Source organism: Scedosporium apiospermum (genome assembly GCF_000732125.1).
Source record: "Scedosporium apiospermum strain IHEM 14462 chromosome Unknown SEQ_SAPIO_0121, whole genome shotgun sequence".
Taxonomy (NCBI): Eukaryota; Fungi; Ascomycota; class Sordariomycetes; order Microascales; family Microascaceae; genus Scedosporium; species Scedosporium apiospermum.
The window spans coordinates 923893-938720 of NW_015971822.1; the positions used below are offsets into that span (position 1 = coordinate 923893).

Here is a 14828-nt window from a genome sequence, read left to right on the forward strand (position 1 = left end):
CACGGAAGTTATACTGAGGTGCATTTCTGTCGCCATTGGGTCAGGGCCGTCAGAGAAGCCCAGTCGAGGTGGGGGGAGTTATGAGCTGCTTTTGAGATATGTGTTAGACAAGACAGGAAAGTCATTGTCAGAAGTCGGACATGGCCATGCGCAGCTGGGATGGTGAATCGTGCCAGGCGGGGCGGGTTCACCTCCAGAGGATATATTCAGACATGTCGTTGCACATACTAACGCGGGCGTCCAGAAATAAGTATTAGTATTTACAGTGTCGTCAATAATTATACATATACCATCTTTTCCTATATACGTCTGACCCAATTTTCAGCCGTGACATTCTACCTCGATCCAGATGCGTGTTCCATCCATCTTCTGCGATCCTTCGCGGCTCCCGGCACCGAAGGCACGATGTAGTCTCGGTGACTAAGCAATCTCACGCTGCTGCCTGGCACGATTGAACGGAGAGGAGGAACAATTGACACCAACGGAGGGGGGCGCAGCAGACCACGTTGTCGCCTCGTTTTCTCAGGCGTTTGGCATCTCTGATCCAGTTCTCTCTTTTTATTGTTCTTTGATATCCAGTGTTTTTTCTAACTTCCGTTGAAACCAAGGCGGAGGCAAACGACATCCTCGCGAAGTCTGCTGCGAAACACACCTCCAAGATGACCAAGGTCGACGACGCCAAGAATCCTCTCCTGACCCACCCACCCGTCATCCCGCACGGCGAATCCTCCGTCTCCAGCGCCCCGGCCTACACCGACTACACAGCCGACACCACCCTCACAGAGCCCCACCGCGACGGCGACGATGTCGACGACGTAGTAGATCTCCCGCCGCGGTACACCGACCTCCCGCCGGAGCCGCCGCTGACCGCGCCCCTGGTCCCCCTTCACTCGCCCGTCAAGCCGATCAAATGCTACGGCAGCCCCGAAGAAGGCAATGAAGCCTACATGGACCCGCGCCTGGACGAGGACCCGGAGTACCTGCAGCAGTGGCTGGAGTACCTGGCCGAATTCCCACCTCGGCCATTCATCCGGATCGAAGGGGAGCACACGGAGACGGAGCGGAAGAAGGACAAAGACGAGAGGAAGACGGTGGTGGATTTCGACGTTAAGCTTGAGCTTACGGCGTTTTTGTACCGCGATGTGAAGACACGGAATGCGTGGCGCACTGTGAGGACGGTGGAGAACACCGAGAACGTCCGGCGCGGGACGGTGTTGAGGAACAGGGCCAAGGGGTATAGGTGTCAGAGAAGCCGGAGGGACACAGGGCCCATCAGTCTCGGCGACGACGGGGAGTCGGCGGAGCCGAAGCCTTCTCTGATGGAGTGGTGCCATCGGTACTGTGCCAGCCACGCCGGGCTAAAGACTTTTGTCCTCCGGCGCCGTGTTTTAGGCATCGATGAGAGGTGGCTCAAGGGCCGTATTGATTCCCTTGTCCGCGAGACGGGGTACCGCGGTAGGGTCCGCGTCTCGATCCCCGTTGTGGCCGAATCGGCTACGATATATAGCTCGGGCAAGGTCAACGAGCTGCGGCTCACGCGGTGGGTGCGCTGGCTGTTTTACCTTACCCTCATGTTCCTCTTTGCTTGGCCGTATCTCTTTTTCCGGACGAAGAGGTTCGAGGTGCTCGTGGCGGATTGGGAGTTTTCGAGGCCCGTGAACCCCGAGGAAAGGGACGAGAATGGTGGTAGCGGTAGCGATAGTAGTAGGAGCAGGAGGATGGGCGGAGATATAATTGGGGAGCAGGAGAGGGAGTTTGCGTCAGTGAGCGAGGAGGGGCTGATGAGTATCTGGGCGAGGGCGATTCAGAAGGCCGTTGTTTCTAGGAGACAGGGTGTCTTGGATCAGAGGGATCTCGGGTGGGAGGAGATGAATACAGCGTTTGATGGGGTTGGCGGTCAGGGGGTTATCGGCACCGTGGTTGGGGCAATGGGGCTTGTGCAGAGGCAGTTTGGGTGGGGAGGTGATACATAGATGAGGGAGGGCTATGGAGGGGATCGTGATGGGGTTACGGTTTTTCCTTTTATCTCTCTCTCTCCCTCTTTCCTTTTTCCTCTTTCTGGTTTCTCTTTTGTTTTCATTTTTTTTTTCCTTTGTATGAGCGAAGGCACTTGGATTCGGGTCTCGATACTGATCTTGGTTTGGGCTTGGACATTGTGGAAAATGTCTTTGTTAATTAGTCGTGGGACTCTTGGCATCCGAAGGTCCATCACCACTCTGTGTAAATTGAAATCTCCTTTTGCACCTAAAGTTACTCGAGCACGGCGGCTTTCCCAGACGAAGAGTCGTTCAGAAGACGTGTCAAGTGATTGGGTGATGTCGGACCTAGCTGTCCCATCCTGACTTTGTTAAGCGTACATCACGCTCGCCAAATCCCACCTCGAGGTTCGGACAATGTTTTAGTACTGTAAATAACATGGAAGGAAAGCTACCACCTCTACAAGATCGAGGCATCATCGACTCAAAAATATTCAACCTCAAGCTAGAAATCTAAGAGTTCCCTCGAATTCAAGCCCCTGGTTCTTGGGGCTTGACTGATGGACTATTATCGAGATAACCTATCGACGTGCGAACTTGGTGCTGTCTAAACCTATTACATCAATCTGACCTGATCTTGTCTACTGGTATTAGATGATGGATGAGACGCGGTCGACCCAAGACCAAAAGGTACAAGAAGTTGACTTGATCGCGATCGTGTCCGTCTTGATCACCAAAGTATCTGTAAGAGATTATTCAGTAACAACAATTTGAACCCACCCCACTACGAACTACGTCAGTTGAGCTGTGCGAGTTATGAATTATTTACCCCGCCAAAATTTCGCGGGGCAAGCGAATATTGAGTCAAGTCGAAGAGCCAAAGTGGCATCAATTCTTTCAATCCCAACATCACATTCGGCCGAGAGGACAACAGTTGGTTTAAGCCGCCATGTCGAACGAGGGAGTAACCGAGATTACCAACCCGAGGAGGGTGCTGGCCGTGTCTCTGGAGGTATCGAGCCATCATCTCAGTCGCGTAGTAAAAGGTATGTGGCCGACTCATCCATGAGTTAATCATAAACTCATATAGGGGAGGAAAAAAAAATAAAACAAATGAAATAGAAACCAAGCAAGTCTTCAACTAACAACCCCGACCAGACCTCTCTGGAACTCATCCCACCCCCTCTCCGACTCTCTCGGGAATAACTCATCCCCTCCCCTTAACAACCCCCTACTACACCACAACCCTCCCACTATGGCTTGACCTCATCGAAGACCCTGAGGATTGGGCGGAGACGTTCCTTTCGCCCGAAGCTAAGGAGGTTCTCGAGGCTCTTGGAGGTCTCGTTGTGGTGTTTGAGGTGCCAAAGAGTCGGGGCGACGCAAATACGAAACATGATGAGCAGCTCCTCATCGAGCACGTGGGAAGAGTAGTCAAGGATGGTTTAGGGGGATGGGGATGGGATGGAGTTGCCATCGCTGTGGGTCTAGGGGCCGATAGTGAAGGGGTTTGGGAGGATATGTGCTCTGAGGCGGGCATGGAGTTCATCCTCGTATCGGGTAACGAGGCGGAAGGTGCCAGGAACGAGTTTGGAGGTGAATTACACATTTACACATCACGGCCCTCTCTCAGGGAGGATCTACACATTTACGGTACTGACTGATACCCATCGAACAGAAAAGGTTGGAATTGCTCGCGCGCTCGAGGCGCTACAGGCAAATGACTGGACCGCTTTGCTGGCTACGGATGACGATTACTTAAACGAGAACGAAGAGAGCGAGAGGACTGGAGCAAAAGATGGCCTGGATGATGAGGATGACGATTTCGATTTTGGCTTCTACGGTGAAAAAAGCGATTTTGAAGGACTAAAGCAGGCCATTCTTGAAGCAACTCTCGAGAGGGAGGGCGTCGACCTCGAGAATCTTGCAGAAACATCAGCGGAAGGCTCTGGCCAGAAAGGTCCTTCTAAAGAGAACAAAGGAAAAGAGCCAGAAGATGAGGAAGGCGAGGAGGATATTAGCGAGGAGGATGTGCAAAAGATCGAGAGGATGATGAGCAAGCTGAAGGCTGTACGGGAGATGGGAGAGGGTATGCCTGAGGAAGAGAGGAGGAGGTTGGCGAGACGCGCGGTCGACGAAGTCATGAAGGAGCTGTGAAGATTTTACGGGTCCTTACCCCAAACACACTTCAAATATCGAGACCGGGAGGGAGGTCCTTCGTTTACCCTTTACTTGATACGACTTTCCAGTAGTGACGTCCATTATAGTGACGTCCATTATCATCACCCGATCGGTCTGCTAGTGTTAGGTAGATCGGATTATTTCCCTCCTTTTGCCCGCGGGCCTTGTATTCTTAGGAAAAAACAATGAGCGGCGTTTCTGCTTTTACTTTAGCAGGTCATATGCTCTTTGCTTCTTTCTCGACAAGTCTGGAGAACCCCTGCCCAGCTGAGGGGACTCGGAATATGTCATTCTTCAACATATTCTGTTCTGCTCAGCTCAGAGAGGAGATGGAAAAATAAGGTTGACAAAGAAGAGGAAAATCAAGACGTCAAAGCGATACAGAAGAGGCATGGTCCCGGTCCCCCGAACCTCTGTAAGCTCTCCAATGCCGATCTCATCGTCTCCCACTTTTCCCTGTTGCCCCTACACAGTCTGCGAACTCTAGCAGGTATGTCTTAAGTCAGAGACAGCGGGAAGATGCAGGTACATGACTCGATCTATCACGTCCCGAAAAAAAGGAACTATTTTAAAAACAGACGTCCTCCTAAGCCAGTCAGCTCGAGCCTCTGGCTAGGATCCACCGGAAGCTTGCAGCCTCGTCGTGTTCTCTTTCTCGTATCGTCTACCGACTCTGAGGTAAAGTCGATGGCACTTAGCTTCAGGAGGGGCTGGTAGAAGTAAAACAGATAAGAAAAAATGTCATCCTCTCTGTTATGTCTACGGTGAGATATGCCATGTTCAAGAGGCTAGTGGTTGTTAGCCTCGCCTCGGACTGCGGCTGTCCCAAGCGCTCTATGGCCAGGCCATGTGATTGTTCGCGCTTTGTAGTGCTGGACGCAAGTGACGAACTAGGCGAAGATCGTAGATTAGTTCCTGTGCGTGCACTCTATTGCGTAACGGTTTTCTTGGCTCGTCAGCTAGGGTTCAGCTCCGGATTCCATTCCTCTCCACACCTTCTCCCAATCTAGATTCTTTCCGGCCTCTAGAGACACCGGCTTCCCTATATCCGGAATCGTCCCTGAGGACTGGATTCCAAGATCTCGAGTTGCACTGGTCCAAGTCCTCTTCTACGCCCTCCACTTTAGGCGAGACTAACTAAGAAGGGTTCTGTTTAGTGTCAGTATCAGGAATAGCGCCGGAGGTATTATGCGTTGCGGACCTTCGAGAGCCTTTTGCCTTTGTGGGGGTGGAATCCTACCATGGGCGAAGCACGAAGCAATAATACTGCGTAGAGTATAATGTACACGCAGTATGGCAAGATACACCCTATCCTCCCTACGGCATGGTTCAGGAGAATGAAGATGATCCCTACCTTTTCCCACCTACTTTCTCCGTTAAGGGTTTTTCCCTCAAACTGCAAGTACGCAAAAGCATGTCAGGGTTACACTCTCCATGCGCAACACACTGAAGCATGCCCCCCAAACGAACGGGCCTATCTAAAAAGAGTAAATCGTTGACGACGCCTGCATGCAAGGGCAGGAGATAATACTGAGATACCAAAAAGATGGGACGACTGTGTGTGTCAGAGAACGCAAGAAGTGGGCTGTGCGCATGAATTATGGTAGCCTGTTGATACGGAGGTCTGCAGGGAACTTTCTCTATTGCACGAGAAGTGCCTCTTTGAGATCAGCGACATGGGTAGGCCGGAGATTTTTATTTTTCTTCCTTTTCCCTTCCTACGCCGTGTTCGCGTGCTTGTGAATTTTTCTTTTCTATTTATTTCTTATTGTTACTTATTTTCTTTCCCTCTTATTCACTAGAGCACGAGGTGTCTCTTCAGCGAGGCTTTGGGCTTCTTGGGCTTCTTGCGCGTTGACGGGAAAGGGATCCCTTGGCTTTCCCTGTTTGGACACCGTACTGACCGTGGGCGAAGGAATGGTGCTAGCATCGACCGACACCGAGGAGCGCTCGTCCTATCCTCTGAACTGTGTCCCGAATGCCCCAGTCCCTGTCCATGCTGTGTCGCGTGGGAGAACATGAGTAAGCATGAAGTGGTGCTCGTGGGTGGGCACCAACTACCCAAGTGCCTAGCCGTCAGAGATATATACTTCTATTCCGAACTTCACACGAGATCTCGCTGTCCCATCTTCCTACATCCGATGAAGTACGAAGGTACAGGCAGCGGTAGGTCTGTCGTTCCCGGCTGCTTCGCGTCGATCATTCATGCCCCGCCGCAAATCCTGGCCACGATTCAGACCAGCGCTAAACCCACCAGAGGAAAGGCTGGACCATATGCTCCTTTTCCCACCTTCTTTAGAAAACGGGAATCTTCTCCAAAGAGGCCAAGGAATAGGGGCTTTGTGTGGACGAAGCATGAAGTATAGTGGTGAGATGTTGGAAAAGAGGAGACCCCTGCCAGGTCAAGTCTTTTTTTTGGTTCTGGAGATCCTTCCCTCCGCCCTTCTTTCCATCCATTCAGATGTTACCTTGTGCAGCCCTCTATCCCCTTTCGGCCGGCCGGTGGGGGAGGGGCTAGAGAAAGTCATGCGTGTGGGCTGTGCATCGTTTCGAACCATTCCTCGGATCGAAACAAGAGGTTACTTCGGTTTTATTTTAGAGACGTGGATGATCCAGCCCTTTGGAGATGCTCGTCCATCGCCGAGGCGTACGGAGGATTGCCCCAGATAGAAAGGTTACAGAACCTGTGGGTTATGTGTTCTAATTCTGGATGCCGAGTGCGGGACGGAGCAGATACAAGTAGTATACAGAATCATGTTAGAGTTAAAGTGAAGTTGAACAAAAGGGAACCAAAAAGGCGGAAAAGGGACCCGAAAAAGTCCAGCTCTTCATTCTAAGATGGATTTATTTCCTCCATTCGGGTCGATTTTCCGGGCAGGCCGCATGCTGCGTCATCGTTGTGTGTGTGGAGAGCAACTCTTCCGCATCCTATAGGATCCTGTTCTGTTCTTTGGAGCTCTGTAAGGATCCGACACGCTTCGAAGTTGTTGCCTTATCGAGAACAAGATGGAGTGTAGAGGAGACGTCGAAGGGAGTAGGGTCCGGATCAATTGGCTCTCAATCGATCGCCGCCAACAAACGGCGGGCGTGACCCTCGGGGGAAGTCGTGCTGCTGTTCTTGGTTGGATGACCAATGAAAACACACAATGCCTTTCAAGCGGGCTATTCTTGGCGATAGTGAAGATGCAGAGTCGGAAGACGCATGTCTGTCTGGAGAAGGACGGAGGTACTTCGTAAGGTTGGTACATGCGGCGCCGTCAGAAATAGTACACAGTAAACGGTTCCGAGTCAGGCAGACTGTGTCATACAGTGTGCCTTCCACTTCCTCCCTGGGACCCTTGGTTGGAGCACTGTGCTGTACCTGACTAGATGCGCTAGTGTTTAGCCCGCTTGGCAGGCCTGGCAGCGGCGGCTTCCTGGTTGGTCTGAATGCTGAGACCGCCTGACATCAGCTTGCATGAGACTTCAAATGTTCCCTCCTCTCTCTAGCCCACAAAAGCCAAGCCGGCGCCGAATCTCACCATTTTCGCTGCTTCACGAGTATCGGGACCCATCCATCGGAGACACGAGCTCCATCATGGACAATGCGGAAGGAGAAAAAAAATCGAGAAGACGGGAGAAGAAAACAGACTAAAGTCGGTTTTGCTCGGCTCATTCATGCAGTGTAAGGTCTTCAGATTTTTTTTATTCTTATTCTTATTTTTTATTTTTATTTGGTCGTTCTCTTTGCCTTTTGGCCTCTTCCTCGTTTTCTTCTTCTCTTTCTTTCATCCCTTTCCTTTTATTGTTTTGAATCTTGCTATTGAAGAAATACTGGGGCCCCGAGGTAGTTTCCTATATTGCCAACACGGAGCTAATGCAGGTACGAGATCTTCCCCAGAGGTCATCTCCTACTTCGTACGAAGCACACTATCTGTCTGGCATCTGTCTGTCTGGTATCTGGTTGGTGGATGTCAAGAGAAACGCCTCGTGGCTACCAAGTCAAAACATCACTGTCCGAAAAGTCTGATGTCTCCATCAATCAATGTTCAATTTTCTCGTGGCGGAAACGAGGAACGCGGCCAACAGCCGATATATATTCCTAATGAAAATCCATTTAAAGAAGCCTGCCATTTTCATGTCTCGTGTCCTCACTTGATCCCTCAAACACTATGCATGCACGAGGATTTACCGTAGGCCCGATAGGGCAAGGCTGAATGTTGGATATCAGGGACTTTTTGGTCCGAAAGAAGACGGTGCGCCATTTGGAAGACATCGATCTTCCTCGGAGACCCCCTCCAATATATCCTGGCCTATTATCCCATATAAGTGACCTTTTATCCCCCCAATCCCTCCCTGACACGGCATCTGGGACAAAACATCAGACGAAAAAGATACTTGCCCGAACGATTTGCGGGATTCAAGGGAGGGAGGTGTGCCGTCCAAACCCCGGACCAGGAAATTCTTGCGACCTCTTTGGAACATGACGATCCCTCCAGACTTCATAATCGGGTACTTGTACCCGAATCATCCCGTTGGCGACTTTAGTCGTTCCTGGCTAAACCATTTTTGTCACCCAAGATTCATGTGATCTATTGTATTAAGAACGCATGCACCCTTGCTCAAAAACCGCACTAGGCGGAGCTTTGTACCTAGGCACAAGTTTCAAGTAGGGGTACAATTATTCAAGTACATAAGCCTCCCCACCAATGAGCATCCTATCATTTTTTTACGCCTGCTGCCCCTCCCTTGTTTTCTTCTGCGCTTTCCCCCTTTTTGCGCATGCCCTCCAGTCACAGTCCTCCGCGGTGTCATGCGAAAGCTGCAAGGTGCCCTGATCTGCCCCACCAGGACGCGGGAACAGGGGTACAAGTCCTTCCACAACGCGTCTTTGCCGCCTTCCACAACAACAGGACAAGATAAACTTAGATACTTGGTTGCGGATATGGCAGAGCCCCAACGCCCCTGTCTCCCTGCCCTCAGGAAGTGTCCTCGCTTTCAGCTTGATGCACGAAGTCATCGATGACGAGAGGACGTGTTTACCTTTTTGCAAAAGCCAGCCTAGGCTTATCTTGAGAACTGAGATAGTGGCGGTGATGCAACAAGTATTTTGTAGATGTTGGTCTTACCACGAAGCGAGATACGAAGTACCTGGGCTTCATATGTGGCAAGTATTAAAAGTAAAAGCACACGATACTCTCTTCCTGGTATCACTCCCTAAAAAAACGTGGCTCGCACCATCCTTCGATTTCCTCACTTATATGATATCTCAATCTACCGAGCAGGTGAATCAACTAAAAGGGCGAAACGAGTGGGGTTGGGAGAAATAATATCTCAAGACTTTCTTTGTTCGATCTCCCGGGTTTGTTCCAAAAAGGATAAAGAGGACACAATATCTGGGGAACGGCTTGGTACCCGCATTGGGCGTGTTGTCCGCGCCAATCATTGTCATGTACTCCTTTCACGGGACGCAGCCTTGGGGCGAAGTAAGACATCTTCGGAGAAGAAAGGAAAGCAAGAGTGTCGAAGAGAGAAGAAAAGGAGAAAGAGACGAAAGGTAATCGTGATATCCTGGATCAGAAAACACACTATTCCCAAGTATACGCATAAGGCGGCGCTGTAAACACTTTCCTCGAACTGCTTCCGAGAAGCAGCTCATTCTGATCATTGAATTGAACGAACAGATGGTTCCAGTGTCGGGGGTACGTGGCGAATCGGACGTATTTTCATGCTGTCAACGGACGGGAGTGGTATTGAAAGGCGCCAACAAGAGAAAAAAAAAAAAAAAAAAAGGAAGAAAAGGGACGACAACAAAGCTGGGTCCAAGCCAACAAGTAAGAAAGATTGATGGGGGGCGGGAGAGGAGGAAAAACCCGGCACGTCAGCAAGAGGACACAAGGCGGATAAAATGGCCTCTCCGGAGATTGCGCCGAACACCAGGGAACTGGACACAGAGAGATCCCGTCCCTGGGGGTATTCGTTTTCCGCTCTTCGGTACCTGAACGGGCCAAGTCCACCCCACTCTATGCCGCTGTTGGATTACGTCTTCTCCGTACGATATATAGCTTCAACGTTCGTGTCTTCTGGAGGGGCACAGCCTTATATTGATGCCTCTGCGCGAAGTATGTTAGGGGAATGTATCGCCAAGCACTGTTGGGGCGTAGCTCGGGCGTAGCTCGATATAAATTGCCTTTCGATGACATGTCGTCGCCCTTTCCGGCATCTCGGCGTCGTATAAAGTAAACCGCTGTCTTCACTCCGGATAGGGAAAACTTCCGTATTGTGCATCCAACTCTTCTCAATTTACAAAGTACTTCGTCAACCTGCTTACTGGGGCCTGAAAAAGCAATAAAGGGGGTGGGGGGGAAGAGATGGGGGCCAGTTGTCATGCGACCATTCCATACGTGTGGGAAGGGCAAGACGGCGCCTAGGTTGACTGACGACTCATGGAGAACTGTGCCCGAGACATTTGATCCCAACTCGAAAAGTTAAAGCAAGCTAACTTGCCTGCATGCCCAGTGGCATCATCAGCTTCATGCATTCGTGTCAGTGCATGCGTGGGGCCGTCGTGATGGTTTGGGTCTTCCTTGGATAAATAGTTCATGGTGAAGAAAATCGGACAATCCTCGCATTCCGTCTTCGCCGCTAGAAAATTTCGTACCCGCTTGGCAGCAGCCGACGAGGTCCTCTTGGCGAGGGTTCGGGAATTCACGACTCTTGTGAGTGCTGAATCTTCACGACCTTCTTAGTCCTGAAAAGGACCCTTCCCAGCCAATCGGTCTCTTGGCTCAGCCCACGGCACCATTGCGCCGTCCATTACTTCGTAAAAATCCAATCTTCCTCCTTCTTGCACGACTTGGGGGATTGGTGTGTTAGACTATAAAAAGCATCAATATCTACAAAAAAAAATATTTTTCGAAATAACGCACTCTCCCGCCTTATTGGTTGTCATTGGTGGGTTTACTTGGTCCAATCTCGAGCGACGAAGAACACCGCAGCTTTCGAGGGCAATACTTCCATGTCATGGAGGTCAGACACTGGATGGCTTCTCTGCTTTGAACCACTCTTCCTCGTTCCAATTGGACGGTGTCAGGTTCTTGGAGGTGGTCACGTTGCCTGCATATGTAGGGAATAGGCTGGCTGAGCCACACTCCCTCCTGCAGTATTCCTTTCCTTTTTCGAGATCGCAGGGAGGGAAATTTTTTTTTTTTTTCTTTTGATGGACATGGGGATAGATACTGAACTCGGAGACGAGATGTTGATGTTGTGGTGTAACTTGGGGTTGATACCATTAATCGATAATACCTGAGATCATCAGGTGGGATAATCGGGTTTGGTCTACATATGCGAAGCAGGAAACAAACATCAATTGATATCGACTTTGGAAATCTTCTATTCGCCTCATTCCCATCCTGTGGTTTGGAACTGTTCTATCCTGTCAGATCGGGGTAACTTTCAACACGGCGAAACATCAAGAGGAACTCTCGTCTTGGTGCTAATACAAGCCATGCCATCCTTTGTATGCACATGATGCAGCTAGTCCTGGCCTATCCCTGGAGAATAGGACCCTGGATTGTTTGCCTGCACTCGACGATTAAATACTTGGATCCTTCGGTATTAAGGGTCTTAGGCGATCGAGCCTATCAAGCACAAGACGAGACCATCAGGCGTAGATGCGCAGCTCTTTGGAGGTATTGTCTCGTGTACCTCGTAACAACGAGCCTATAGGACTTCGGTATCCTCGATGTTGGGGCGCCTTAACTCGAACACTGTGCAACACTGCATCTGGAGTATCAATCGATGCCTTATCATGATGGGTTGCAGTGGCAAGCTCTTCAAACCCCCTCCACGCCCACGAAGCAAGGGAATGCATCAATGATGGCGAGCGAGCGGCTCCACAAACTGGCTCATCCAGCCAGGGCATCCTCTTTTAAGGGTTCTGCGTTCCGCGCAGAAATTCTACTCTGAATAGTTGTCTGACTGCAATTGACTGAGAATGGGGCTTGAGGTACCGCTTCGGAGAGGATATGTGCGAAGAGCATTCTGGAACTCGAGTGTAAGTAGTGGTCCTTAACTCGTATAACAGTGCTCCGAGAGCCCGAACTGATCGACTAGCTCATCGATATGTCATCGCGATACATTAACCTCTCAGCCTCGTGAGATCAAAAGACATCAAGAGTTAATACCAGATCCCCTCATCCCTTGCCTTCAACCGCGTCCTCGCGTCGTCAACACCGAGAAAGCGTCCACTCTTTGTCCCGGCGCCACACTCCTATAGAAAGAGTATAGGGCGCTGTTCAGGATAGAAAGGGAGGCGGCCTAAACGTTGAACCCTTTCATGCCCTAGAGAAGGACCCTTAGCCGGGAAGAGGCCCGATCATTCACCGCCATCGCCTGCATTGGCGGGCGCTGGCACGACGAAGTACTCAGTACTCATGCCTCGTACGAAGTGCGGTCGGTTTGCCAAGCCCTGTTCTTACCCCTGAATCGGTGCAGGTACCCTAAATGCACTGTTCTAACCGTCCTGTCCCTCGGTAAAGTGTAGATCTCCTCGCACCGGCGGTGTACATTACAGTGCGAAAGGCAGGAAGTTGCCCGACCTGACTCTGTCCAGCCTCTTCGCCGTCGAGATGCAGTCAGTGGGAAGCACAGCGTGGTTGATCCTTTCCTTTGATGGTTTGGATTGAGCGCTCAAGATGTACCTTGTCGATTTTTAGTGGGCGCCTCCTCTGGAGTAGCGCAAGGGGCACTACGCCAATCCCGCTCTAGTGTCAGGAACACGCTCCTCTCCCCTGGCACTACAGGTCAGCCTCCAAAAAAGTGATCACTGCTTATTCTATCCTTCCACAACCTTGGAATGTTGGACGCTAACTCCACTATCTTACAACTTTCCTCGGTAATGGAAAAGGAGTGGAAACTGCTTATAATCGCGCTGATGTTTACTTTGTACGCGCTGGCGACGCATAAACATTCTACTTGTATACCTCGTAAACTACTTCTTAGGCTTGGAAAAGGGGGCCGGGATTTTCTTGCATAGACGCCGGCGAATCTTGGGGCGAGACGCGCCAGTGGACTGCTTCGACTGGGCTGACAAGGCCCCCATTTGAATCCGCCCACACAAAAAACCGTGGGCTTCGTGCCTCATGGCGAGACTTCTCGCATGACAAAGGTTTGGCCCTTGCTGCTCCACTGGCCTCTGTCCAGGAAGTGGACACTATGGAGTACCTCAGTACACTATTTCAGAGTCTTCCCACCATCCTCCTCGTCCAAGGGTGTCGTAGTGTCAGGACTACGCAGACCCCACCTATACCCTGCAATCCCTTCAGGCTTTTCTGCTTTTGGCTTGGTGGCTTCTCCAGTCGATGTGTTTCCGATCAAGAGAATCGCAGCCCCGAAACGTCCGTTCGCCTTGCAAGTTGTCTGCTCCCTGTTAGCGCCATTGAATCACACGTCCGTGAGAACTGGGGACTGACGAGGTTGTGTGGTGCACTTGTAGTTACGAAGCGAGTACGTACCCTGCCCGAACTTATCATGGAATGCACCTAACTAGTTTACTTCGTACAAAGTATGACTTCGTAGACCCACTCACGTCTCGGCGTCCAATTCGAAAGCCGTGGAAGGAATTCTCACGAGGGTTTCCCGGCGGCCTTGCCTCCTCCTATGACCAGCCTCAAAAACCCTGGGATGCTTCTGTGCACCATCATGACATAACGTTTAACCTCTTTATTTTCTGGTCTAGATGAGACCGAAGCGTGCTCGCAGAGAACATTGCCCTGTCCCGGTCCTTGTTCTCGCGTGTGGTCAGGAGATCTGGTCCCCAAGAGAACGTGAGTCTTGTTTGGTTTCTCTACTTCGTACAATGTTGGGGGAGTAATGCGACACTACTTCGTACTTCGTACATCTTCAAGGATGCCTGTGCTGTACCCCTTTTCTTTTCCAGACATGCAGGAAGTACTCTGCAGCACGAAGTATCCAGTACCTTTGACCCGTCGATTGTCTCTTTGGTTCTTAGGTACTCCTATTCTTTCCGTTCCTCGTCGAATAGTGGTATCGGGTACTTGGCCTGGCCATTACCTGTGCCTGACATCTGGCACCAGGGTCACGATGTATGACACTGGGCATATTCCGTTGTACGAAGTAAGGGAAACCCACAAGATTATGTCCACGAAATCGCTGCTGTTTCTTTTCGAATGGATTATGGGAGGGAAAAGAAGAAAAGACCAGCTATTAATTCCTCTGGAAGGGCGGCAAGATCGGCCGAAGTGTCCAGTCATAGCTGTCATCTTTAGTTGACTTCAGGAGAGACCGAGTATATCCAAGACTTGGTGTAAGACGCCGTGATGTGGTCGGACAAAGAAGCTCGGTTGGTCTCCTTCCCGTCCTTTGAAGATCCAACCAGAGTTGGCCTCCTTCAGATATGAAGGGTACATCTAGCATACAGGCACCAAGTATCACAGTACGGATTGAGGACTAGAGAATCGGGTCCTGAAGGGATTGTACCTCTTACTTTAGGATCTATGGTATTTACCAGTTCCAGAAAGGTATTAGCTACAAAAGAGGAAGAGCGAAGTACACAGTGGAGAGCGGGTTAGGGGATTTGACGGGCCCGCTAAACCACAGAACGATCTTTGTTAGTACATCGCCAGGTCAAGCAGGAGCGAACCGGTCGCCAAAAAAAGGTAGACAAAAAAA

The 14828-nt window shown here is 50.6% G+C and overlaps 1 protein-coding gene and 1 pseudogene across 1 annotated transcript; both read left to right on the forward strand.

The window, feature by feature from the left end:
- Positions 1-659: 659 nt before the first annotated feature.
- SAPIO_CDS8328 lies at positions 660-1973 on the forward strand (annotated as a pseudogene; the record flags this gene model as incomplete).
- Positions 1974-2925: 952 nt separating this feature from the next.
- Positions 2926-4133, forward strand: SAPIO_CDS8329 (Uncharacterized protein; the record flags this gene model as incomplete). The annotated part of the gene is made up of 3 exons (XM_016789985.1): positions 2926-3022; positions 3135-3572; positions 3655-4133. The coding sequence occupies 3 exons, from the start codon at positions 2926-2928 to the stop codon at positions 4131-4133; spliced, it is 1014 nt and encodes a 337-aa protein (XP_016640248.1).
- Positions 4134-14828: the final 10695 nt, after the last annotated feature.